This window comes from Sciurus vulgaris, assembly GCF_902686455.1.
Source record: "Sciurus vulgaris genome assembly, chromosome: 6".
NCBI classification, from domain to species: Eukaryota; Metazoa; Chordata; class Mammalia; order Rodentia; family Sciuridae; genus Sciurus; species Sciurus vulgaris.
In genome coordinates, this window is record NC_136466.1 from 122,153,324 (window position 1) to 122,181,257 (window position 27,934).

Below are 27,934 nucleotides of genomic sequence, written 5' to 3' on the forward strand. Positions count from 1 at the left end.
TTTCTCTAATAAAAAGAGGCAAACAGAAAAATTTAAAAATAAAGTAAGGGTATCTGTCACCAATCTCACCTAGGACTATGAAAGGGAAATGGTGTACCTATAGCAGTTAGCACAGTGCTGGCACATGAAAGGTACGCAAAGTGAATCCCTCCCGTTCAGCCTCCATTCTTGTCTCCTCTTTAATCAAAGCGGAGCCCAAATTGAGACCCTACTCTGATTCCTCAGTGACTTTACCATACACACAAAGGAAAAAGGCCAAAGAATGTATACTTGATATTTTTATTGGTATTTATTTATTTAGCTACTAGGGCTCAAACCCAGGATCTTGTGCATGTCAGGCAAGCACTCTACAGCTGAGCTATATCCCCAATCCCTACTGGTCTTTATTAAATAAGAAATAAGGGGCTGGAGTTGTGGCTCAGTGGTAGAATGCTTGCCTAGCATGTGTGAAGCCCTGGGCACAAAACTCAGCACCACATATAAATGAATAAAATAAAAAGACCCATTGACAATTAAAAAACTACTTTTAAAAAATGAACATTTAAGTAAGTTCTTATAACACATCTAAATCCCAACTCAAGATAAGAAAGCATTGCTTTTTTTTTTTTTTTTTTTTTTTTTTGTATTTTGAGACAGGGTCTCACTAACATGCTCAGGACCTTGCTAAACTGCTGAGACTGGCCTTAAACTGATCAATGATTCTCTTGCCACAGCTTTCTGAGCCGCTGGGATTACAGGCATACACCTCCACATCCAGCAAGAGAGCACTACTTTAAGCAAAGGAAAGAAAAAGGAAAACCAAGAACCCTCAGCGAAAGAAGTAGAAAATAAAGCTAAGTTCAGCATCACAGAGGTCAAGACTGGAATTCCATATAAATGGTTACTGATACTAGAAGCCAGGAAAAGATAAAGGAGAAATAGAAACCAAAACACACCCATATGTTAGCTATACAATCAGTCAGTAGTGATCTTGAAAAGAGAGGTTCCAGAGGTGGGGGTGAAAAACTAAAACCAGTAACAAATCAGAAGAAAAATAAGTACTAGATAAGCAAAATCAATGAAAACAGTCTCTCCATGCAAAGTGCTCAGCAATGAGAAAAATCAAACAATAATCAGATGTGGAAGCAAGATCAAAGAGTATGCATGAAAAGCACCAACTATAAAATTAAGCCACCTACATTCACATCCCAACTCTGTCCAGCAGTAGCTATGTGACCTCAGAATTACTAACCCTTTCTGTGCCTCAGTTCCACAACTGTAAGGATAAAAATGGCACCTCCTCTCTTGCAATCAATGGTTCTCATCTCTTCTGTGCATTACAAAGGGCTGGAAGTCTATCAACTACACATTCCAAACTTCCCTGTCAACTGTCTTCCAGTTGGGTTCTGCCCATGGGAAACACTGCCAGGAGACTACAAGGTGAGAAGATGACTTTTTGTTTCCTGGTTCTAGTGGTACCTGCAAGTAGTGGCAACAGACAACTGTAGACTCCAGCAACTTACATGGTGTTTCAAAGCAGCAGAGACAGTGACTGTCTCCAGTCTGGAAGAGCATACTGTGAATGCAGCAGTTGTCTGACAGTCCTCTCCTTTCTGCTCCTTCACAAGTCACCTATGCAATACATGCAACCACACACACATTTGCACTTTCACCTGTTTGCTCCAACATCACCCAACTACGTATCCTCCAAAATCTGGTTTCTCCAGTCCTTTCAGTACCACTATAACCAAATGCCTGCATTAAGTCCTTCTCTGCTTAAGACATCTACTGTTTCTTTCATTTTCCCAACTGGACCCAAACTATTAATACCTAGGTCTTAAGAATTTAAAAGTGCTTTAGATCATGATCTGGAAGCTAGAAAGTACTTCAAAAACATTAACAACTGTTGCTCTGCTGGCATCTTAAAATTCCATGTCCAGAGTTGGGCTACTTATCCTCCACACAAACTCTAATTCTGAAAATAGTTTCATAATCCATTTCTTCACCTAGACTACAAATGTGAGTTAGCTTTGTTCACATCAATAAGCAAAATCTATGGGTTCCCTCTTCTGCAAGCCCTCCCACTTCCCTTTACCAGAGATAAGCCTTTTGTTACCTCTTATGCAGTCTGGATCAAGGTCTTTCCCTCCCTAGTGATTTCTCCTCTTGCAGGTTCCAACTCATTCACATTGCCCCAGCAGGCTTTTCTTAAAGGAGGAAGTGGGCGGTATGTGATCATGTCACTCCTCAAAAACTACCAGTGGTGCTCAACGTCATGAGCCCATTCAGCTACACAAAGGTCTTCCTGAAGTTAACCCCTGACTACTTATTAGTAATTCTCAATACACTACTCCCTATTTGTCTCCTCATATCTTACCTCCCCCAATCTATTCCCAAACTCTCCTTGCCCTTTGATCCCTCCATCTTTGTACAAGGTAAACCCTCTGAATGAAATGCCTTCTGTGTACTCCACATACACCAGTCTTTGTTAGAGACTAACAAAGTCTTCTACCTCAACCACAACCAACCTCTCCAACTCTTTCTTAGCATTTCACCAACCATCACTATTATAATTAACTACCATGTGTCACAAGTTCCAAGTATTGAGCTCCTAATAAGACTAGGATTCATTACCTCTTAAATATTCTCCACATAGCAGAGCTGTATGAAATGAAAGTTGCAAGGTATCAGTATCTCAGCTCTTGGGGCAGCCAGAACCCAAGGCCAGCTATCTCCACCACCAGTCCACTAACACCTCTTCTATAGTTAGAAATCTCCTCCTAACCCACTGTACTATACAAAACATGTTTTTAATATGCTATGAAGAGAATGGAAAACACTGCTCTACATCATCTACAGAGCTCAGCACCTCACACATGAAAGTATAGCCATGAAACTATAGCCATGGTTTCCACTACAGCTCAAAAACCAGAAAGAACTCCTCCCCCATTTCCAAGTTGTTACTGGCAACATTTCCTACTAGAAAAACTTACAAATAAAATGAAAACTGTACTGGTTCCTTGCCTACGTACAACCGTTTTCTTGTTTTTTGAAATGTGAATATAAGTTAATGAATGAAAACACAGACCTTTTAAAATATAAGAACATACATTCCAGACATATTTGAATTCATAAATACTAGATTTTACTTTGGACCATTAAACACATAATTGGATTCTAAGACAGACAATTCAAATTCAGAACACACTGCTCCCTCAAGGGGCAAAACTGTGGTTAGCTTCTTAGGCTTCCATTTCTTATAAATAGTTTTAAACAATGCTGCTATAAATAACAGCAGTTAAATACTGGTGTCAGATTTAAAAAAAAAAAAAGATTAATTTAAAGGGCTGAAGAAACGCATAAGTTTTTGCAGAGATTCTAAGGGGATGTTCATGACTCTTTCAAGGGCTTAAAAAGTTCAAGACACATTTCTAACTTTAAATACCTACAAGCTGCATTTTCTTTGTTACAGACATCTTTGAAACTACCCTTTAGTTTAATCACAACTGAAACAAAGGAGAAAGAAGAGAGAACATGGAAGAAGAATTAAAGGAGGAAAAAAGTAAATAATGGTAGCAAAGAAGATATACAACAAAATGGTAGAATTTAAGACTTAAGCAATGAACAAGAGGGAAAATGTGAAAAGAAAAAAATGTAGAACATTTCAGGCAAGTAATCAAAGAGAAACTGAGGATTTTCCCATTGTCTGCCACAAGGTGGCACTAACAACCACAGGTAGCTTGGTTATCCCTTGAATAGGAAGAGGGGAATTAAAACATCTTGGAGTATGGATGAAGAAAAAAAGTTTTTCAAAAACAGAGAGAGAGTGAAACATACAGATTTTGTTTTCAAAAACATAAAATCACAGATGCTAGACCCTGAAAAGATTTCCCTGGCTAACATTAAAATTATAAAAGGACACTTTGGTTTTCATAATGCTAAATTTATTCTATTAAACTGTAAGATTATTCTTTTTTTTTTTTTTTGGTACCAGGAATTGAACCTAGGAGTGCTTAACCACTCATCCCCATCCCTTTTTATATTTTATTTTAAGACAGGGCCTCACTAAGTTGCTTAGGGCCTCACTAAGTTGCTGAGGCTGGCTTTAACTTGCAATCCTCCTGCTCAGCCTCCTGAACCACTAAGATTACAGGAGTAAGTCACTGTTCCTGACAAGACTGTACTCTATTTCAAGATTATTTTTTGGTACCAAAATGCCTTCTGTCATGTTTAACTATATATTAAAATAATATTGTTTTAAAGTGCAATCATTAGATGTGTCAGTCGTAGGCCTGTCTGCCCACAGATCTAGTCTTTGTGAGACCTATATCTCAGGAGAGCTGAACACTTCAGACCTTTTCTCAGGCTTCTGGATCAGATGGTTCTCTGGGTTCAGCCTCTGAAAAGTACTGCTGGAAAACTGGCAGATGGAAAGAAGAGAAAGGTCATATTTCCTACTTCAGGTGTGTTCCCAGCAATGGCTACATCTCTTCCATGGCTCCAGTTCCTACCAACCGCTACCAGGAGGTGCCACAATCCTCAGTGAAACCCTGGTTCCTACACTCCCACAACCTTATCAACACCCCTAGTGGCATATTATCTTCCTGCTCTTGTTCATCTTTAGGTTGGCTCACCATTCTATGTTGCTGTCTCAGCTCCTTCAACACGTGGGTAATCAACACCTTTTACTGAATTCCTGTTTTTAAAACTTAGAGGCGTTTCTCTTTTCTTGGGTAGACTCTGACCAGTACAGTAGGCCAGTAGTTCTGCTAGTATTAGAATCACCTGTAAGGCTTATTTAAAACCCAGACACTGGGCTTTATCTCCAGAGTTTATCAGCAGTACATCTATAGTGGAGCCTAGCAATGTATATTTTTTAAAATAAATTCCCAGGTGATGATGAACCTACTGAACCAAGGACCACATCTGAAAAGTACTATGAAAGTATGTCAATCTGCTTCCCTCCTTTTTTTAATTGGACAATAAAATCTAAAAAACACTCAAGGAAAAAAACCTTTTTAAGATCACTTTCCTTACACTATTATGGATGCCAATATGTTTTGAAGGGATGAGTTTTTAAATTAAATACAATTTTAACATTCATTATATATTTTAAATACCTTAACAAACTCACCACACATTTTATGAAAGAGAATGGACATAAACTCTTGGATTACTGGGAAAAACTTGGCCAAATGAAGTCTCAAACGTACAAAATAATCAACTGACAGATGGTTCGTAGTTCTACCTTTTATATTTTAAGACTAAACAGCTTCAAATAATTTTTCAGAAGGCAATTAAACAGAATGTGCCAAGCACAGTGTTGCATGCCAGTAGTCCCAACAACTCAGGAGGCTGAGGCAGGAGGATAATAAGTTTAAGCCCAGCCTTATCAACTTAGACCCTAAGCAACTTAGCAAGACCCTGTCTTAAAAAAAAAAAAAAAAAAAAGTAAAAACAACTAGCTATGTAGTTTCGTGGTAAAGCACCCCTGGATTAAATGCCTAAGACCAGGAAAAAAGAAAAATTAAATAGAATAGTACTTTGGAACCATTGGAACCAAGTTGTATTTTAAGACTCACTATAAAGTATTTAGATTTATGCTGGCCAAAAATTAAAATTAAATACATAACCAAATCATAGCTGAACTGTGTTAATAAACAAAAAGACCTTTGTAAGAGCCGAGCTGAGTGGTGTACCCATGTTATTCCAGTCAACTAGGAGGTTCAGGTAAGAGGACTGCTTGAGCCCAGGAGTTCAAAGCCAGTCTGGGCAACAGAGTGAGACCCTTTCTCAAAAAGGAAAAAAAAAAAAAAAAATTATGAGATCAAAGGGCCTACAGACCACTACTAATTTTAAAAAAAGGTGAACCATACAAACAATTTTAAACTTTCTAATAATCGTATTTTTAAAAATACCAGATGGAATTAATTTTAACAATATGCTTAACCCAAAAATTATCATTTCAACAAGTTATTCATAATATGTTTACACTCTTTTTATTGCACTAAGTCTCTGGTGCAGATTGTACTTCCAGCAAATCTCAATTCTGACCTGTCACACTCAGTAGTGAGACGTGGCTAGTGGCTGTCACATCAAACAGAAAACTACAGATAAACAGAAATTCACTAGTCTCTTTAGAGAACATATTAATACTTAGCACAATGATAACAAATACTATGCTTTTTTCATAAATTACTTGTGAATTACAATATTAAGAATTTAAAGCTCTAAATGTTTGTTCTCAGTTCAAAACTCAAGTTACCATTTTGTCTCCTGCAACCTATCACTGTACTTTAAAAAAAAAAAAAAAAAAATCCCTCTCGAGAGAATCACATTGTAAACAGGTAAGTTACCATCACTGCTATTTCACTTGAAGTCCCCAAGCCAGGCCACATCTCAACTTGCCTTTCTCTAGCCCAAGGGAAGACTTAGCAGCCACTTCAGGCCTCCACTGGTCCCCAAGCTAAGGAATTCTCATCTCCTGGGCTTGTGAACAAAGAGCTAAGTCATAACTACCAACCTAAATCTCCAAGCTCAAGTATCTGGTCCTTTGGCAGGGGAAACTAATATTACCTGGTCCCTTTGTACTATTCAATAACGGCAAATAGAATAGTGATTAAATTTTTTTAATGTGACTGAAATATTGCTTTTATACTCAATCTATATAAAAGGGGACTAAATAATCTGTATATAAAAATTTTAAATCCAAGAATAACAACAAAATGTTTTTTATACTTTTAGTGAAAAGTCAAAGTATAGGCATTGCCTTTAATTAATATGTGACAATCAAAATTATTGAGGTATTGGTCAAGTCACCAAGTAAAGAAGCAGACTAAATGATAAGCATGTGCTTTGAGAAACTCCCTAAACTATTCTTGATGTGTGAAACCCAGAGTACCAGTTACTCCAGCATCCAGTGATGTATGGATTTAAACTACGCCCTAAAGAAATACAGGGGGACTGAAAAGGTGCCTCTAATACCCAAAAACCTCCAAGTCCCTCAAAAATAACGTGCTGTTCCTTCATTTATCAGAAAGTGAGTTTTCTTTTGCACATAAAACTCTTGCCATAAGCATAAATGCACTTGTGTATATGTGCAAGAGCAGTGAGATAATTACATACCTTTGGGGCTTAAATACATCTGGTGTCACATCACACCTTAGGCATACAGTTATTTCATTTTGAGCCATTTACTCTAGAGAGTAATTACTCATCTCATAACTTGGTCATAAAAATGAGAGCTCACTCAATGTTTCAGCAATCATATACCATAGATGGATTTTTATATGGTACTTTTGTAAATCAGATAATCACAATATATTCCTTAATAAGTTAAAGTGCTAAAATTATGACAAGTTATATGGACTTCCTAAGCTTTTAACTCATGCCCAAACTGCACAGAAAGCTGCAAATGCTACTGACCAACAGCTATGGAATAGAGCTGGAAGCATGGGCAGTTCATTAATTTGAGAAGGAGCTACGGTGAAGGCACATAAGTATCCAAAAGACCTTGGATGTTACCTAGTAAGACACATCTAATCTTTCCTGGAAACAGAGGTATTTCCTAAAAAACAAAGGGGAGAAAGGAAATATTAAGCCTTGCTCTAAGAGTTCCACAGATCATTAGGCTGTAATTTGGTAGTAAGAAAATGTCCACAGCCCTTTACAATCTGCTGAACCTCACCATCAACAAAGCTGCAAACAAAACCCACAGCACCACGAACCACCTTCTAGTAATAGAGCTGTGTGCATCTCATCTATTCCATCAATCTTCTCTGCTTTGAAGTCTATATACAGTGGCCCCATGTCTCCAACTAAAATCAAGGAGGTGATGAAAGAGAAAACAGTGATTGTTTTAAGCCTACTAATGTCACCAAATGTGACTGAAATTATTTTAAGTTCAGTAAACAAAAAAAGACATCACCAACTGAGTACAGTATCAAAGAGCAGAAATGTACTACATCATTCATGGATCATATTATGCTATGTTCACAGGTGGTGGAAACTCTTCCCTAAATGGTTTATTTCAAACGTGCAAAAAGACAAGTTGCCCCTAACAACTCTTGGAAAAGGTGGTAGAACAAAAAGATCCCAGACTGGCAAGGTGCTGGACAGGTAACTTGGCATTTCATGTCTATTTCCTCAGGAGTGGAATGAGGAGAAATCATGGTTGTAGAACTGGCACTCAAAAAGTGGTAGGTATTACTAGCTGCAACTATATAACTTGGCAAATGAATACAAATTTCAAATTAGAGCTGACCCCAATCCTCACCCCAAAGAAGATGCCAAAAAAATTTTAAATTTATTCTAAGACCACTTTGGAGGCAGGTATTGAACCCAAGGGCACTTAACCATGGTAGTCACATTCCCAGTCCACCTCCCCTCTCCTTTTATTAATGTTTTGTTTAGAGACAGGGCCTCACTAAACTGCTGGCTTTGAATTTTCAATCCTCCTGCCCTGGTCTATGGAGCTGCTGGGATGATAGGAGCGGACCACCACCTTCCAGCTCCAAGACCACTTTTAATGGGCCAGAAATAACCTTAAAAATCAAGAATTAAAATGATGAGGAAAAGACTGGAAAAGCAAACCTAAGCACAAATGAGAATGCATAGAGTAACTGACAGGAAAAAATAATGTTCCCCAAAGTCATGCTGGGGCCCACAGTAAACCTGCCCTAAGCTCTATCCAAGATTAATGCCTTGCGGATAATAATCAAACACAGTTATTCATTCCACAAAGTGATGAAAAGAGTAAAGAGAACTGACCTATACACATAGGAAAAGAAAGACTCCTGCTCTTACTACATATGCACCATCCTTCCCAGTAATACATGCCTAACTGAATTTTCCAGTCCATGTCACATAAATCCACTTCACAACACTATTGACCCTGATAAGGTTCTATTGGAAACATATAGCATAAAGCTTCTCAAACTCTTCTAAGAAAGTCCTTCTACCAACAAACATGAATGCGAATATACTTTTGGAGAATCTAGGAGTAGCCGTAAGTGACCAAAATGCAAAACAAGGCTGTATTTTTCAAATTGACATATTCTTTATGGGAATAGGTGTGGGGTAAGAGACAGCACCACTGAATAAAAGCAGTGCCTTCTCCTGGACAGTTGAGAAAATATTTCTAGAGTAAAATACCACTTCCTTCATTCATTTATTCAACAAATTTTTACTGAGATCCAATGATGTGCAAAGGTTTATCCTGGGAGCTATAGATAGAACAAATACATAGACATATATATACACAATTTCTGCCCTCCTGGAGCTTATAATCTATTAGGGGAGATCATTTAAAAAGAAAAAATACTCCCACAGAAAACTATGATTAGGGTTATAAAGGAGAGAACTGTTTACCCCATTTCTAACAATTACTGCATGAACCAGTAAAAGAGCATTCATTCTATTAGGAAAGAAGAACATGGGTCAAGGCAGGTGGTAAGGCAGCTTAGATACAGTTGAAGGGCTAGGGAGACATTATAGAGGAGGCAAATGAAAGTCAGGGTGGGGCATGCTGGGTCATATACACCCATGAATGACTTTAGTCCTGTGAGTAAAGGAAAGTCACTGTAGCTTCTACACAGGGCAGGTACAGATAACATATAATGACTGCAATATATACAGATTCTAGGAGCTACGGCCTGTGTCTAAATTTACAAAGCTGATTTAACATTCTTATCTATACAAGATGTCCACTCTTACACACTCAAGTTTGCATACAAATAGAGCAAGTGAAAAAAATTGTACAATTTTATGGTACAAATTTAGAACTGTGGAAAGGCCACTAACAGACCAGAAAAGGAAAAAAATGCATGATGTGACTGATAACTCATCCAATCTCAACTCCAATGAAGACATTAACCTTTAGGTAACTGCAAAAGAACTTGAACAGGTGGTCCTGTTCATATCACCACAGTTCTCCAAGACAAGGACTTAAGAGAACATCCAAAACTGGAATTTTTAAAAAGCACATGAGATTTCAGTTCATAGTAAGCTCTGAAAAATCACGTTTGAAACTATTTTATTTGTAAATCCTTAAATCAAGGGGGAAATGTTAAGTCTTTTTACTGACACAAGAGTTTCCAAAAGAAGGGAATACAGATCTTAAGTACAGTCATATGACTTAAGTTAAATCCCTTAAGTTTTTAAATTAAAACAGATCTGAAACTGAGAATTTGAGCAATTCTTCCATCTTCCACTTGCCCATGGTAAATACTTAAGGAAACCAGAAGCTAAACCTCCAGTGCCTGGATTAATCCACAAACTGTCCATTCTACTCATGAGTAGCAGGGAATTAATTTTAGCCACTCCCCTTTCCACCTTCAGGAGAATTCCATAGTTTCAAGTGAAGACAAAATTCATAATTAAGAGTTAAAATCAACGAAACACATTCATTCATCAGGCCACCCTGCTGAATGACATATGCTGTTTAGTTGCCCTAGAACAAACAACAATCACGGTCATAGTAATCTGTGGGTAGTGAAATTCATTGTTTTAATTATAATAGGACAAAATTTTTAAATAAAAAAGTTTCTTTTACTACAAAATCAATATTTGATGACTGCACAGTTTGGGGGAAGTACAGAAAAGACAAAGAAATAATAAATGGAATAAATTATATAAAACTGAAACATTGCGAAAACAAGAACATATTTCCCTTTTGTGTAACTTTTTAGAATTCAAAAATACTTCCATGTATTCCCAGAGGGCCTCTTAGCAGCCTCAAGATAGATGTGACTAAGGCATAATTATTCATATTTTATAAGGACTAGAAGATGTTCAGAGTGAGCAAGTGACCTACCTAAAAGCACATAAGTAGTAAGACAAGACACAGCAAAAAAAAACTCTAATCTTCTCATAGTTCAGGCATCTTTTCCAAGCTCATGGCCATGTGATACCAAATAATAACATCTGCTCACATAAATGGCTAACTAACTACAAGTACCTAAAATGAGCATTACCTGTGATTATCCTAAGATTAAAAGATGTGCAAACATAAATGTATTGTTAATACAAGCCTGCTAAAATTCAACTTCAAGTTAGACTATGAAGATTTACCTATCTTTAAACTGCAGAAAACAAAGTGGGGAGCATACATCAAATCCATGGAGAGTAAGAATCTCTTAACTGCTTCTTCTTGGCCTAAGAACCTACACAGAAACTGTGTATTTCCTATCTGAAAAAGATTGTGGGAGTCCCCTCATGAAGACCAGAGATAAATCCACGGCCCCAAACTCCTCCTCTTCCTCTCCTTTCCCTCCCCACTCCCCACAACAGAGTCCGATTTTAAACTGATTTGTTTCTTCACTACTTCTTCTGGGAAACAAGATATATGGTCAAAGCAATCACTGATTTTTTCATCCAAACTGAAATACTTGATAAAAGAGGTGACTTGTCCAGGAAAGGGGATATAAACCTACACTACAAAACTGGTAGCCTACCAGTATCTGGATAACCCATCCTTCTCAGGATGCCAAGCACTGGGAGTAATTCCCTTTTGTTAAATTATTGTTCAGAAGACTTTGTTGTATTCTACACTATGCAAAATAAAGTTTTAAGCAAATTCTATCTCAAAGGAATCATCAGCATTTTGTAGACCAGTTTATTAAACCACTCCTGTTAATTTGCCAATGTCTTTTCACAATGTATAAGATCTCACAGATATTCTGAAGTTATATGTGTTTTTTTAAGTCAAGAGGGTGGAGTGGGGTACATTTCAAAAAGAACTAAATTTAGTTCTTTCTAAATTTCTTTCTTTTTTGGGGGGGGTGGAGGGGGTGAGTACTGGGGCTTGAACCCAAGGATGCTTTACCACTGAACTACATCTCTGAACACCTTTTTTTTATTTTGAGACACGGTCTAAGTTGCTGAGGATATAACTAAGTTGCTGAGGCTGGCAATCCTCCTCCTTCAGCCTCCCAAGTCATTGGGATTACAGGGGTGTACCACCATACCCAGCACCAATTTCTTCTAAAAATTAACTTAAACAGAAGGAAAAAAGCAAAACTCTTATTTCCACAAAGGCATTTATAGTACAAAGTTATTTTACTGGACAACTCAAAAGTACTTTGCTGCATGGGAATACCCAAATTTCTTTCTGCTTAAAAGCTAGAATCACTTTATAAATAAACTGCTTTCAGAATAGCTTTTGGGTTGATGATAGAAATGTCCCCTCAAACAAAAAAGAAAGAAATGTGCTGATTGCCCACTTCTAAAAACCAACCTACCTACCTATTGGTCATACCTTCTTAAAAGACTATGTTATAGGGGCTGCAGTTGTAGCTCAGTGGTAGAGCGATTGTCTTAACACATGTGAGGTACTGGGTTTGATCCTCAACACCACATAAAAATAAAAATGTCCATCTATAACTAAAAAAAATTTTTTTAAAAGAGACTATGTTACATGAGGCTGGGGTTGTGGCTCAGCGGTAAGAGCACTTGCCTAGCACATGTGAGGCACTAGGTTCATTTCTCAGCACCAAATACAAATAAAGGTCCACTGACAACTAAAAAAAAATACATTAAAAAAAAGACTGTTCCAGCAACTAAGATTCAAACAGAAACTTGAAGTTATTCTTTTTTTCAACTAAAACAATTTCATATAGGCACCCCACAGCAGTGTCATATCATCTAATCCTATCATTCATTCAAGTGACATTTCAATGTCTGCTACGTACCACTGCACTGACACTATTAATAGTTGGCTGTCCTGGATTTAAAATTCGCCATTATTTTTTTCAAACTAGTAGATTAATGTTTCACTTCAAAACGGAACTTTGTATTTAAATGCTTTTTAACTCTACCCCAAACTAAACTAGAAATATCTACTAAACAATGAATGACCCCATAACAGTGTATGGCAGAATATTTCTATATTTATTTGTTAGCATTTTATATTGAGTCAATATGATTAGCCAACTGATGCTCCTACTATCAAGAATACTTAGAAATCTGCAATCCTACATAGAATCTGATATTCTCATTTCTCTTAAAAAGAAATTCCTCTTCATTTCCTCAAACTTTTTACAATAAAGATGAGTTCCACAGTTGTGCTCTCAAGTTTGGAAGAGACCATGAAATCAGGCCAGGCCCTTCAACAATCCCTTGCAGAATTTCAGGTCTACCTGCTTTCACTGGGTCAGGGTAATGGGACAGGACAGGACACCACTCCTGTAACTATAAGAAAATCAGATCATCTAAATGTACGTATCAGAAATTTTTAAAGAACTATTAAAATTCTAAGAAATATAATGGTTTAGGTTTATTAAAGAGGGTTTCTTAAAAGAGTCATGTTTAAGACTCAATTCTAAATTATTAAAAACCAGACAGACTGCAAAAGAAAAAAAAACTGTTCCACAACTGTGAAGGACTAAACAGGAAAACAGCAACTTAAGGAGCACTTTTTTTAAAATAACCTATTGGAAATGCAATAGCGATATATTCCTAAAACTACCATATGACAGGTTTAATCATATACTGAACTTTCACATACACATTCTTAAAAATCTACAATTTTTAGCAAGAAGTGTGAAAAGGGAAAAGCAAGAAGTAAAAAAGGTTCTACATAACAACATTCAAAAAGCAGTCCACTGAAGTATAAATTCCTGGAACAGGAAGACCCTCTGTATCTGATCATGGCTACTTGAAATTTTGGTAAGCTTAATCCACCACTACCACCACCACCACCATGAAGTCCCCAACACACACACACACACACACACACACACACACACACACAGAGTTAGAACATATAAACCATATTCTTGGGTCAAAGGTAAATTTCATAGAAAATCTCAAGAATTCAGAAGTTTTATGATTTATGAAAAATCAAAACACATACCACTAAGTTATGACCTAACACAAATTCAGAACTACACAGCACTAAATTTTATATCAATTCAGTCAATGGCTTGTATGTTATTTTCTAACACATCTAAAATTATAAACTGAAAATAAAAATTTTTAATGAAGAGCATGAAAAATCTCAAATGAAACAAATCTACTGAAACAAATTTTTTAATCCATTTTAAAATAAATGTATTTTGTACTATTAAGATAAATAGTTTTTAAAGTTTTTTTTTTTTCCCCACTGTAACATCCTTACGGCAAGCAAATAAATATGCATGCTAGCAGTCTTTGGAATTTCCTGCTATTTATGAAACATCTTAAAATGTCTTTTTAATAAGTTGCTAATCAGAGATCCACGAAAACTGAAAAGAACCACTCTAACAAGTTCCTAAAGAAACATCATTTGAACACCTTATTTATTAGGCCTTTAAACCACACTAGCTACCGGCCTCCAGTTTTAATCAAGCTTATTTTTTAAACTAGAGCTGGCATCATTTACACGACACACCTAAGTAAAATTTAAATTAAGAATCCATAAAATGTCACTTATCTACTACCATGCAGATTAGTTTTCCATGCATATTTAATTATATATTTACATGTATCTACCGAGATTATACATAGATATATTAGTTGATGATCTAAAGCTAAGTCACTTTCAAAATAATGACCATAACTTCTAACTGCAAAAGGACACCATATGGTATCATTACTACACTCTAATGTAGTTCAACATACTTGATACCCTATTCAAGATATTCTAATTATATTTCCTAATGAAATTTTTGTTTTCACCCTAAGAAATAAACTATTCTTGGATCAAAATCAGCAAAATGCCCAACTTGCTCTTATCCAAAATGTAAGCATCTCTGTTTAAAGATGTAAAAGTGTAAATAAGCTAAAGCATCTGTCTTCTGTAAGTTAAAACCAACCATTCTCTCACTAAGCCACTCAACTTAAGGTTTTATTCTCACATAAGTGAATTCAGCAGAATTCATTCAGTATCTACCTTAAAGACAAAGAAGAAATCAGTTTGATACTATTTCTAGCTATTTTAGCCAATTATTTTGTGTTCAATCCATCTACTAATGTTATCCTGACACTCAGCTCTAAGTTCATTATACCCTTCATTACTAATGAATAAGTGAATAATCATCACTAAAGGGTAGTTCATTGTGCTCCACAAACCATCCCTAACACACTTCAGTTTTTCCATGTACCATTATAGAAAGACCACAAATACCAAAGTCTTACTGTAGACCCTTCCAAAATTACAAATTCATGCTGTGACACTCTTCCCAAAATTATTCAAGAACAAATATAACCATAATTTTCAAGTAAGTTAAAAATTCACATATGCATCTGAAAGTTTAAAACTCAGTTTGCAAACACAATCTACATAATGCAGGCTAGAGAGTATGAAAATCTGTACCCATATACTGGTATTTCTACTAAAACCTAGATACTCCCCTACAAGAATAGTAAGCATTTTTAGTTAAACTTACCATTAGAGCATTAATCAAACCTAAACCTACATAAATGTGTTAGCAAAGAGAACCCTAGAGGAAAAAAGTACATGCTTTTTGGAATGTGTAATGACATCTATGATTATAGAAAGCAATTCAAACTCTCCAACTCCAACAATGGTAAGTTTAAAAAGATACCAAGGCGTTTTGAATAATCCATATAAGCCTTGCACCTCTTAGTGCCACCACAAAACCAAAATTACTGAGCCAGGTATGTGTCTGACCTGATAAGGCAAATTTTAAATCATTTTCCTATATAAAATAAATTGTTATGTATTTCAAGATTATTTATAATGGTTATTAAAAATCCATTATTTCTTTAAAAACATGTACACCGTATTTCCAACTAGTACAGGTAAATACAGTAAATACAGAGCACAGAACACATCTGAAACTTAGTTCAGTTGGATGAAAAGTTAAGTTTTTGACATTTGCCAGCAGTCCCACGAAGTGCTGGCCCTGTGCCATCATGGCCTAGTGCCAGGCTGATGTAGGGCCAGGCTAAAAATAGCAGCTCAGCAGCAGCTGGAACACATAGGTCCTTCTGACCTCAGCTTTATTTCCCTCATTCAAAGGAGGCTGGAAGGAGGGCAGACATCTGCAGGGAAAGAAGGAAATGGAATTTGCTCTTGATAGGTATTTCCTACCTCTTCTGTTTTTGTTTTTGTTTTGTTTTGCTTTACCTACCACACCCTCCTACTCCTCCACTTCACCATTCCCATCCCCAAGAATGTAAAGGAGAGGAAGAGGCAGGAAGGTACTGAGGACGGGCAAACACATACACACACACACAACACCATGACCACTAGACCTCTTCGGCACACTGCGTCAGAGCCTCCCCATCTCTTGCCCTTGAGTATTACTTGATTCCACCAACACCACCCACTGATTATTTCAATCCTCAGTTTTAATACTGACCAGAGAAAGTATAAACCACAATCTTGATAACAGCAGCCAGGTTCATTGGACTAACGATTCATCAAACAAAAATTATACCAGTGATATTTGAGGAGAGAGTAAAGGGAGAAATTAGGTAATATCAGGAAAATAAAATTCAGCCTGGCAAGATGGCACATGTCTATAGTTCCAGTGATCCGGAAGGCTGAGGAAGGAGAATCACAAGTTTGGGGCCAACCTCAGTGACCTGTGAGATCTTCAACAACTTAGCAAGAAACTGTCTCAAATTTTAAAAAATAAATAAATCAAAGGACTGGGGTTATAAGTCAGGAGTAAAGTGCCTCTAGGCTCAATCCCCAGTACCAAATAAGTAACAATAGTACAAAACTCTAAACTGAGGAAGTTTGAAAAATGCTAAAAAAAAATCCTAAAGAACACATTATAAAGTTTGTTCATATGAACAATGAAGATTACAAATTTCTGGTATTTGAGTTTTAGGATTTTATTTGACAACAAGGATTCACAAAAGTCATAACCATTTCTTTGTAAAAGTAAATTAATAGAAAGGGATATCAGAAGCACAGGCTCAACATGACCAAAGACAGTGCTGCTTCCACCAGTGCAAGCCTTCATAGAAAGACCAATTCAGGAAGACCTTTCTACTTAAATTGTAAAAAACCTGTACTTCATTCACAAAATTGTTGGTCTCTGTCAATAAGCATTTCACAAGTAAAATCAGGCACACACAAAATTCCAAATTACACTGATATAATAAATTTTAAAGCTTGATTCTGTGGACTCATTCTATATTATCTCCTTATGCATATTTTCTGTATATCTTCCAACAGTAGAAATATGACACCCTTTAACAATGAAAATTCTTTAAGTAAACAGACTTAAATAAGGCAAGACCAAGTAGCCACTCACCTGCATTTTAAGCACATGAATTCACTAAAGGAGCTTCCAAATTATCTGAACAGCTTATTGAGTTAGTCAGAGTTTAAATGTACAGACAAGTTCTACAGCATCCTTCCAATTAACATCAGGGTATGACAACTGCACAGATGACACTGTAAAACTCAAATGTCACTGGTATTATTTTTATTTTGTTGTTGTTGTTGTTGTTGATGGACAGGATGCCTTTGTTTATTTTTATGTGGTGCAAAGGATGGAACCCAGTGCCTCACATGTGCTAGGCAAGCACTCTGCCACTAAGCTACAGCTCCAGGCCCAAGAAGTAGTATTAATTTTTAATTACAGTATTTTTAAAGGACCTTATAATAATGAGATAAATATGTAATTTCTTAAATATACCTTTAGCACCATAAACAATTATACCTAACCTGCAAGTTATTTCTTTCAAAAGTCCAATTTCTCATGGAAGCTAATCAGACTTACCGACACAAACACTATCCAAAGCTAAAATTCATTCATAAAAGACATTTTTACCTGGGAGGTATAGCTCAGTAGTAGAGCACTCTACTATTTTAGAATGTGAAAGGCCCCAAGTTCAATACCCAGCAGAGTGGGGAAAGAAATTTTTGAGATAGACTATTTTTCAAGTAAAATTTTAATATGCATATTTAAAAATCATTGCTATGATCACAATTTACAATTCAAGTCACTGTGAAAGTCACTCTAGAAAGTAACAAGAGACTATAAGCTTAAAGATAACCTTCCAGTAAAGGGAAGATGACGCATCATGGGCAGAACTGCTTTGAGTGTAAGAACATCGAAAAGGCTATCCAGCTTGGTCATGCACTGGCCAGTATGGGGAAAGTTACTTGTTCTTTCTTTGTGTGCTTCAATTTCCTTACCTGTGAAATGAGAACAATAGTACCTACCTATGGCTGATGCAAATAAGATATTACTGCAGAGAGAGCAGTATCTGGCACATGGTTAACTGCTATATAAATGTTAGCTGCTGTTACTACTCTATTAGTAAATATTGTAGTACTAAAAATCTTATCATAAATCATGTTCAGTGAAGAACCACTCCAAATCATACAAAATGTCTTTAAAAGTTAGAGGTTACTAATATCTTGGGGCCCCATCAATTACATGCAATGTGTATTCGTGTACAGGCCTATCCTGAAGCATCAATCATGCACTATTTACTGGTGATGAGGGACTAAGCACATTGTCTGCAACAGTGAGATACCTACAAAAACAGATCAAATGGGGAAACTACTGTAACACACTAAATTTAGACCAAACTTCTTGCTGGGCATCACCTTCTGTTGTTCTGAATAAGCAAGCACTTTAAACTTTCAATAAGTTCTTTATTACATGGGTATATACATATATTCATAGGTACCATACAGCTGTGATCAAGTTAACAACTTTTCCTGAACTTTCTTAACATTACCACAGTTTCCAAACATCTACAAACAGCAGCACACATTTTGCATGCCAGAACCATTACTAAACTGAACACATTAGAAACTGGCCTGAAACTAAAACATTATATTGAAATACTTTTGTAACATTCAGTAAAACATCTCCAACAGTCCTGTCAACTTACATTCAAGAATATGCTTTTTCTGGTTTCTGGGACTAAGGAACATTCTCAGCAAACCCAGAAATAGTTTAAGCTGTGGAAAAAAGAGATTTGAGGTTTAGCTTTGCCACTCTGGAAATTTTATTTCAAGTGTTTGGGCCTCAGTCTTCTTATCAGAAAAACAGAAATCTCCATAATCTCCACAGCTCTATGAATAGGTAACAGTACAACCCAAAAGCATTTTAAATAAAATAAGTTTTAAAATAAAGACTTCTCATATGGAACAATGCATCTGTAAACAGAGATCACTGGAATATGCTTGGGGTAACAGTACTCAAATTGTAACTGGATTCTTCTGTCTCCTTTTCTGCTCATTTGTAAAAGTATGTGTGTGTGTGAGAGAGACAGATAAAGACAGAGGAACAGAGAAAAAGAAGGTACATATGCAAGTGCACATGGTGGCTCAGGTCAGTAATACCAGCAACTCAGGCTCAGGCAGGATGATCTAAAGTTCAAGGCTGGCCTTGGCAATTTAGAAAAACACTGTCTCAAAATAAAAATAAAAGGTCTAGGGGAATAGCCCAGTAGCAGAGGGTCCCTAGGTTCAATTCCCAGTACCACAAAAAAGTGTACATGTATGTGTATGTGTATGCCAGCTGACACAAAACTGGTTATCATTGAAAAATTCCACAAATATAGCCAGGCATGGCAGCACAGACCTATAATCCCAGCTACATGGAGGCTGAGGCTGGAGGATCACAAAGCTCAAGGCCAGCCTCAGCAACTTAGTGAGACCCTATCTTCAAATAAAAATTAAAGAGTTAAGGATGCAGTACAGTAGTAGAGCACCCCTGGGTTCAATCCCCAGTGCTAGGGGGAAAACTTTTTTTTTTTTTTTTTTTTAAACAGATGTCAAACATTTAGCATATCCTTAGCAACAGTTTACTATCAGCTGAATGGCAATGCTTCAATCAGCTGAACTTCAAAATGATAAGCAGATTTTGTACTGTATTCTCTCCAAAGATTGCTTTAGCTGTCTTTTCTAGATGAAAAAAAAAAAAGAGGAGTCCATTTTTAAAGAATTGAAAACCATGTACAAAGCATATTCTTAGCAGCACACAGGGCAATAAAAGCAAAAACTAAAAAGATACCCAGGTTTTTTAAACAAATCTAACCAATACACCTTATTTTTGAGACTATAGCTATGACCAAGAAACAAGAATCTCTTTTCATGGAAATGGACCATGCAATATTTCTCTCAAAATTATTATTTGATATTGATGTCTCAGAAGATAGTCTTCCCATGCATTTGAAGGCGGAAATAGCTCATGCTATCAAATTTAGAGGGATCCTCAAACATTTACATTGTCAAAAAATAAACCAAGAAAACTAGACTTTTTAATGGAAGAAAAGATCGTTTTTTAACTATATCATAGTAATTTGAAAGGTAATTAAAACTGGTTTGTGAGTCTCATGTAGTTTATTACACTTTAAAAAAATACTTAAAATCTGCTTCGCTTCTAAAACATTCATACTTACCTATAATCTGCGTTCCTTTTTAGAATGTTTGTCCTCTTAAATATATCAGCTGAAGTCAATAGTAGTTTGAGTTTAATGACTGCCCTTATAAAAATTTCTAACATTAATGAGTGTTTTATCACATAAATATGTAAGTATGTGGCTTAACATTACCAAACTCACTTTTGCAGATGTGAGTCTTTGATGCACTTTTACAAACATTAGGATATGTGTCCCTTAGTAAATTAAAGCAATTACTCAAACAATTAAATCTCACTGTTGTATGTCATTGCTAATTTTTAAGAGTTCATCCTGCACCTCTTTTCAAGGTGGATAATCTACAACTATCTCAATTCTGACTATGACCGGCATCTCTCCTCTGCTCAAAATTCACCTTGTTTCAGTGAGGAAAAATCATAGTCTGACACAAAAATATAAAATCTGTTAAGCATGTGGAAATAGTACAGATCCAATCACATAATTTTTTAAAAGGATGACTTTTCAAAAAGAAAACACATGGTTCCTCCTTTGCCATCCTTTTCACTGAATATATTACTAGCTGAATTCACACATTTATAACTAAACATAATATTAAGAAAAGAGATGCTGGGATATATTTTTCCATATGAAACATCTGATGGTAATTGCTTAACCTTATGGAAAAAAAGCCTTGGAATAAACATCCTGAAAATCAACAAGGACAAACTTTAAAACAGTAAGATTAAATTGTCATATTAACTGCAATAATTCTTCTACTTATTCCACATGCATTCCAATGTTTCTAAAAGGGAAAGCATCAAAGTTTCACATTTACAAAAAGAATGAAACTCAAACACAAAAGGAGAAAGAAAATAATAGGGATGGCCTTTTCGATTCAAAGGTATACTCATTAACAGGATTGTGCAGCAAGAAATTACAAGACTGAAGTAGAAATGTTTGCTTAACCCAAATCTGCAATTCCACCTTCTATTACTGTTAAAGTCTTTGGGCTACGAAAAATATTTTCTACTAAACACTTTAGATTTCCTCATTGGGCCAGTACAAGACATCACAGAATGGAGTATCAGGACAGAGGCTAAATATTCCTCACCTAAAACTGAACATTTAACTTCTCTCTGAACAATACTGAGGACATATATAGGTATCAAATATCAATCCACACACACACAAAAAAAAAAAACCCTACGTGACTGGTTTCAAAATTTCTTCTGTGTATTATACTTTTTCATTAATCGAAAGGCAGAAAAAGGGTTGGGGACATAGCTCAGTGGAAGACTACATACCTAGCACGCTTAAGGTCCTGGGTTCAATCCCCACCACTAGGGATGAGGGAGAAGAGAAAAAGTTCAGGAATCTACAGAAAATTGTTCTATATTATTTTAACTTTGAAAGTCCATTTCAATAAAATGCACTGTCTTCAATTTTAAAAACACATAATTCTGAAGGAACTTTTACATCTTCATATCACCTACATTCTACAAAGAAAATCAAAGTGCTCAAAGAAAGACCAATAAATTACCTCATTTAAATTTTTAGTCATCATTTTTCTTTGTTTTTGGTACTGGGGATTAAACTTAACCAATGAGCCACATCCCCAGCCCTTTTTGTTTTTTGAGACAGTGTCTCACTCAGTTGCTTAGGATGTTGCTAAGGTCAGCCTCAAACTTGCCATCCTTCTCCCTCAGCCTCCTGAGCCAGTGGCATTACAGGTGTGGCCCACCACACCTGGCTCTGTTCATCTTAGTTCTAATAATAATCCTCTTTTAATGACCTGCCACCCCCTAAGAAAACCATAAAACTTTAAATTAGAAATGTGGAAAGACTTTAAGAATGTGTGGGCCAAAGTGTTAGCGGACTTCCAGGTAATGTTCTTTTTCTACTAAAAGCAACTAGCCAAAATAAAAAAAAGAAGAAAAAGCCAACTCCTTTTAAAGCTACCTCCCTTTCTTCAAAAAGACATGCAAAAAGACAAGATTCTAGTTTTTCTTAAACATATTGTCCCCAAAATGGCTATTTAGTCACAAATAAGGAAACTGTGTCTCAAAACCAAAAATAGGAGGGAGGGATATATACCAGGCTTTCACCAAAGAACATGCATGCCTACATTCAAGCATATGCAAGCACACCAAAACAAAAAAAGACAAATTAAAACCTCAAGGCTAATTTTTAAAGTTTCTTTTATTTAAAAAAAATGCTTCTAGTTTTAAAGAAAAATCAATCATAAGATAGGCATAAAAAAGAAGTGAAATCTTCCCCAACCTTGCCCTTCACTTCACTGCTCTTCTCCAAAGGCACCAACTATTCAATGGTTGCTTGTATCATCTTCCAGATGTTTTAATGAATTTAAACACAAGTCTACCTTTTTTGCTGTAAAAAAAAAAAAAAAAAAAAAAAAAAATGCAGCATTCTCTATGAAGTTTTTGACATGACTTAAAATGAAATATTTTGATCTTTCCTTATTAGAATACATAACTGACTTCATTCTTCCTGGCTGCATAGTAGTCTACTAAGTACTACTTAATCAGTTCCCTTTTGATGGAAATCTAGGTTTATTTCAATTTTTCAATACTGCAGATCATATGATAATAAGCACTGCTATATACAGCATTTTATGCACTAATGTCAATATTATCTATAGGATAAATTCCTGAAAATGAGATAAAAAGACTGTGCCAACGAGCAAGTAGCCAGCATTCTCTTTCCCACCTCTCCAACTGATTTCTGGTACTATTACTATCTTCTAGTCTTCACCAGTGAGGTAGATGAAAATGGCATCTCATTTGAATTCAGTGCCTCTAGGTAAAACTAAAGATGGGTATGTTGATTAACCATTTGCATTCCTTTGTCTCTGAAATTACTCATTTTCCTACTGGGTTATTAAACTTTTTTTAAATCTTTTTAGCAATTTTTAGGAGTTTTCTATCAGCCTTTAGTCAAACACACTGTAAATAATGTTCCAGTTAGTAACTTGATTATGGTGTTTTCATCCCTCCAAAATTTTTAGATTTGTATGCAATTAAATTAATATCGTTCCCTTCATAATTTGAGTTGTAGATCACTTAAGGGAGGCTCTTTTTCAGGCAGAAATTTGGGGAAAATTGTTTGTGTAATGACTTCTAAATCATTCCTTAAATACTATCAATAATACTTACATAACAATACCTTCGGAGACAGTTCCCTTTTCATATCATTACTGAACAAAAATAAGTCAACAATAGTTTCTCTAAAAACCTTCCTATAACTAACTAATGGGCAGCTCTGCACTAATTAAATATAGCTTATAACTACTATATCAAAAGTTTTATTACTTTTAAATTTCTTCTTAAAATCGAGGAGTTTCAAAATAACTACCAAGTAGGCTTAATGTCTAGCAAGCACAACTTTCTACTGTTCAATCCTTAATCTTCAACAGCATAAATGTAAAATAAAATCCAACAACTAGATTTTCCCTACTGCAGCTGTAATTTAGTCATTCTCTACAAGTCAATGAATACTTCCTGTATAAACAAACTTGCAGATTTGCAATAGCAGAAAATGCTTATGGTGCTACCTACACAGTATTCTGTTCTTTTCCATCTCAGATTCTGAAAGAAACAAACAAAAAGCTGTACTTCAAATCACGATTCTAAGTCTCTTGAGTTAGTCTATGGAGTTCAAACTATCCCTTAAAACTAAATTAGATGCTTCATCTAGCCACCCTCTCTCAAGGGAAGAAACAAACCTGGTCATAAGTTTTCTAACTCAGAGTTTCAGCTGCGAGGCATTTTAACAACTTTCCTTCTCTTCACCGAGAGGCACAAATAATACAACTTGGAAGTTAAGGAAACTGGCAGAACTCAGAGGGAAAAAAAAATATTTTTTTTTCCACAATTTGGACAGTACATGTTTGGAACATGCATGTTTCCAGAAGGGGTGGTTTGGTCAACTCTTCAAATTACACTAGAAGCATCATAATACTTCACATCCAATGTCTGCCAATTCCATTCAGTGGCTTCCTTCCCCTTTGGGAACTATTCAAAAAGTTACTATTTTCTTTTACAACTACTCACCCAGGCCTCTTCCACTGATGAAAGCAGGCAAAGCCCACGCTGTGTATCTGTCTCCTAGAGAAGATTGCATCTTTTATTTATCGCCCCTTGGCTTTATTTTCACAGTGAATTCCTGGCTTAAATGCAATCAGCCAAGAAACCCTCCCTATGTGCTCTCCTGTCATTCCTCATTGCTTGCAAGCAGAGTCAAGCACAGAGGAAGAAGAAAAAAAGAAAGAAAAAGAAAAACCTCAAGGTTGCCAGCCAAGCCATAAAAATTCACACTCTGGTTTGTTATGTACTGAGAAACCATAGATGCGCTTCAAACCGTTTCAAACCAGCAGGAAACAAAAAAGAAAAAAGATATAACTTTAAAGAATGCTAATTAGATGTTAAACAGGAAGAGGGAGGAAAAAGGATGGATAGCCTCAAAAAAGCTAGCCCCTCTAAACAGAAGGAAAGGGTGCTGAGCATAGAAAAGGACAACACTGGGGGCTGCCTTTGGAAATAAATGACCATGCAGAAAATCACGTTTGCAGATTGCATTAGAATTCAAATTAACCAGACCGGATTAAAACAAACCTTAATTCTCTCTTGGGGCCACTATCCAGACCGCCCCCCAACACCCAAAAAGGGGGAGGCTAAGAGCTGACTACAGAGAGAAAAGACGAAGTTAGAAACCAAAGATAGAGATGCTTCCAAAATCTATCTCCATCCGTTTGGTATGGTGTTCGCCACAATTTCAACAAGACTAACATGGTAAAGATTAGAAAAAAAATGCAATTTGTAATTAGGGAAAAAAAATATGTGGAAAGAGGAGTTTCACTATAGCATTGTTCATTTTGATCCAGTTCAAACACTCCCACCGCTATAGCTGGAAAAGATATCTGGACAGAATGGGGGGGGGGGACACATTCCGGAGATGGAGGGGCAGGGAACGCTTTTAAACTCGGTATTTGAGAAAACTCTCATGGTCTGTCAGAGAAAAGAGGGCTGTGCTGCTTTAAATCTCAAGTCCTTCTCCTCTCGCCTTTGTCAAATATCTTCTACTTTACATGCCCTGAAAAGAAACAGAGAGACTCTTTTGTTTGGTTTCCCCTTCTCGGAGAACGACAGAAAATTGAAAAGGGCACAAATAAACCTACAAACGAGAACAAAGTGCCGGGTCGTGCCCGGCAGCCGCGTCAGGGGGACGCGGGAGCGGCCGCACAGCCCCTTGCCTGCGCTCCTGCAGTCCGACTTCGAGCGGCAGTCCCGAGGTGCTCCTGGCTGCTGGCCCAGGCACCGCGACCTGACCCCAGCGCGGACCACGCTCAGGCGGCGGGGCATCCGAGCCGCCCCACAGAAAAAGGAAGCGCGAGCGGCTCCCTCTGGGGCCCGCGCCCTTTAATTCGCGGGCGTCCTCTGGGAGAAAGCTTCCTCCGTAGAGGGTCCAACCTGCCGCCGCCTCCCTCCCGCGCTACTCGTGGACCGGGCAGGCGCGGGGAACGCAGGACACTCAAAGCGGGGCGGCCGGCGGAGCTCGCCTGCGCCAGACGCAGCAGCGACCCCGGAGCGTCGCGGCCGCCCTCCCGTCGGAGCCCGAGCGCAGCGGCCACCAAGCGGCGTTAAAATGCATTCCCCTCCCCTCAAATCGCGGTGGGAAGGAGGAGGGAGAGGAAGAAAGAAGAGCGAACGACAGACAGGGGGAGAGGGGGGGAGAGCGCGGAGCGGCCCGGCCCCGGCTCGGCCCGGCCGGCATTGTCTGTGCGGCCCGCGCCCCCTCCCCCGCCCCGCACGGCCCCGCCACACACCCTTGCCGGAGCCCGGTCGTCCGCCCGCGCCTTTGTCCACGTCCGCCCCGCAAGACCGGTGAGGAGCTCTCCAGGATGTGCGCCCCGAAGAGAGCAGGGAGAGCGGCACGGGCCGGGGGGGCGCCGACACCCACCCCGCCGACCCCGCGGAGGGGCGCGTCCTGCTGATTCATTTCCACTCGCGCTGGCCCGTCCGGGGAGACCAAGACGGGGGCGGGGATGGGAGGGAGGAAATGGGCGCTCCGTTCGGATGGACTGTCCGGGCCAGTGAGGACACGGGGCGGGGGTGCGGGCGCGCGCCGGGCTGGGGGGCTGCCCGCGAAGGAGGAGCGGGCGGCCTCCCGGAGGGACTGACGGACGGACAGACGGCCCGCAGCTGCCCCGTGACTCACCGACTTGCAGGACGTTGTCTACGCAGCCGCTCTCCAGCAAAGCGATACCCCGGCGGAAGGGCAGCCGCGTTTCGTCGCCGCCGTCCGCCGCCCCGGCGGCCCCCACCGACGGGGCCCCGGCCCCCGCGGCGGCGGCGGCGGCGGCGGCGGCGGCAGCGGCGGCGGCGGCCGAGGTGGCGGCCGGCGAGGACGAGGAGCCGCCGCCGCCCGCGCCGCCGCCCGCGCCGCCGGGGCCGCCGCTGTCGTCGCCGGGGCCGCCCGCGGCGCCGCCACCGGTGTTGAAGGACGAGTACATGCAGATCTCCCGCTCGCTGCGGGGGAAGGACCAGTAGACTATGCGGCGTTGCACTGGCTCCGGGATGCGCTCGAAGCGCTCTTCCACGCGCTGGAACGGCCACTTCTCCGCCACCCTGCGCGCCGCGATGTCCAGCAGCGACTCGGGGCTCTGGGTCTTGCCCGGCGGCAGCAGCGCCGCGCCGCCCCCGCACGCCGCCGCCGCCGCTCCGCCCGCCCGCGGGCCCGGCCGACAAGCAGAACTGTAGCCGCTACCCGCGCCCCCGCCGCCGCTGCTGCCCCCGCCGCCGCCGCCGCCGCCGCCGCCCGGCCGGCAGCAGAGCCGTTTCGCGGGAGGAGGCTGCTGTCCGCGCTCCGCCATGACCGCGCCGCTTCTAACCCGACAGCGGAAGTGCCGGGACCCTATAAACGGCACAAGGAAGCGCGACACGCAAACGCCGTGGCGACGCCACGCTGCCATCTAGGGCCCGCCGCTCCTTGTACGGGCACGAGAGGTGTGGTCTTCTCCGTGACGTAGAGGCTGAGGCGGAGCTCCGATAGGGAGAACCTCGGACTGGGGGCGGGGTCTATGCAAATCGCTGGACTGAAACATAAATAGAGCACTCGGCGGACACGGGGGTGGTGGGGGCGGCCGGGTTGAGTGCCGGGTGGGTTGTGAGAATGTCAGACTGCCGTGACGCGGGGGGCGGGACTCAGGCGGGGTTCCCGCGGGAGGGGGCGGATCTCTGGGTCTGGCCCAAGGTGGGTGAGTCTCTGTGCCCCCTGCCTATTCAACTTACCCCTCTCCAGTTCTTTGCCTCTCTTTGATGTCCGACAAGTGAGGACGAGCCTCGTGGGTCGCAGCAGGAAGGGAGCGGAGCCAGGGGGTGTGCAGAGAGGAGTGTTCGGAGGTGGTGGGGGCGGGGCCCGCAGTCCGATGCCCCACCCCCCCGTCAGCCTGCCCGCCGGGGGAAAAGCCTCTGGGCGGAGGAGGCGCTTTCAAAACAAAGAAATGCGGCATGGAGCCCGGGGGACTCGGGTGGAGAGGAAGGCGGAGGAGGCGCGGCCAAGGCAGCCGGGCTACCCGCTTCCCTTCCAGCCAGTCCGGGGAACTACCCCCACCCCCAGCCGAGGCTGCGGCGCCGGGGAAGGGGGAGGAGGGCTATGC

General features: G+C 39.4%; 1 protein-coding gene across 2 annotated transcripts in view; it reads right to left on the reverse strand.

Annotated features, from left to right (window-relative positions):
• ZSWIM6 (zinc finger SWIM-type containing 6) overlaps positions 1 to 27,163 on the reverse strand; it is a 193,620-nt gene extending 166,457 nt beyond the window's left edge. The window contains exon 1 of one of the 2 annotated variants that reach the window (XM_079144018.1): positions 26,494 to 27,163. In XM_079144018.1, the coding sequence (XP_079000144.1) occupies positions 26,494 to 27,148 (655 nt within the window). In that variant the 5' untranslated portion in view covers positions 27,149 to 27,163. Of the gene's footprint in view, positions 1 to 18,786; positions 25,894 to 26,493 lie in introns of those variants that run through there. The other variant, XM_079144019.1, reaches the window with a different exon arrangement.
• Between the last annotated feature and the right edge of the window lie 771 nt (positions 27,164 to 27,934).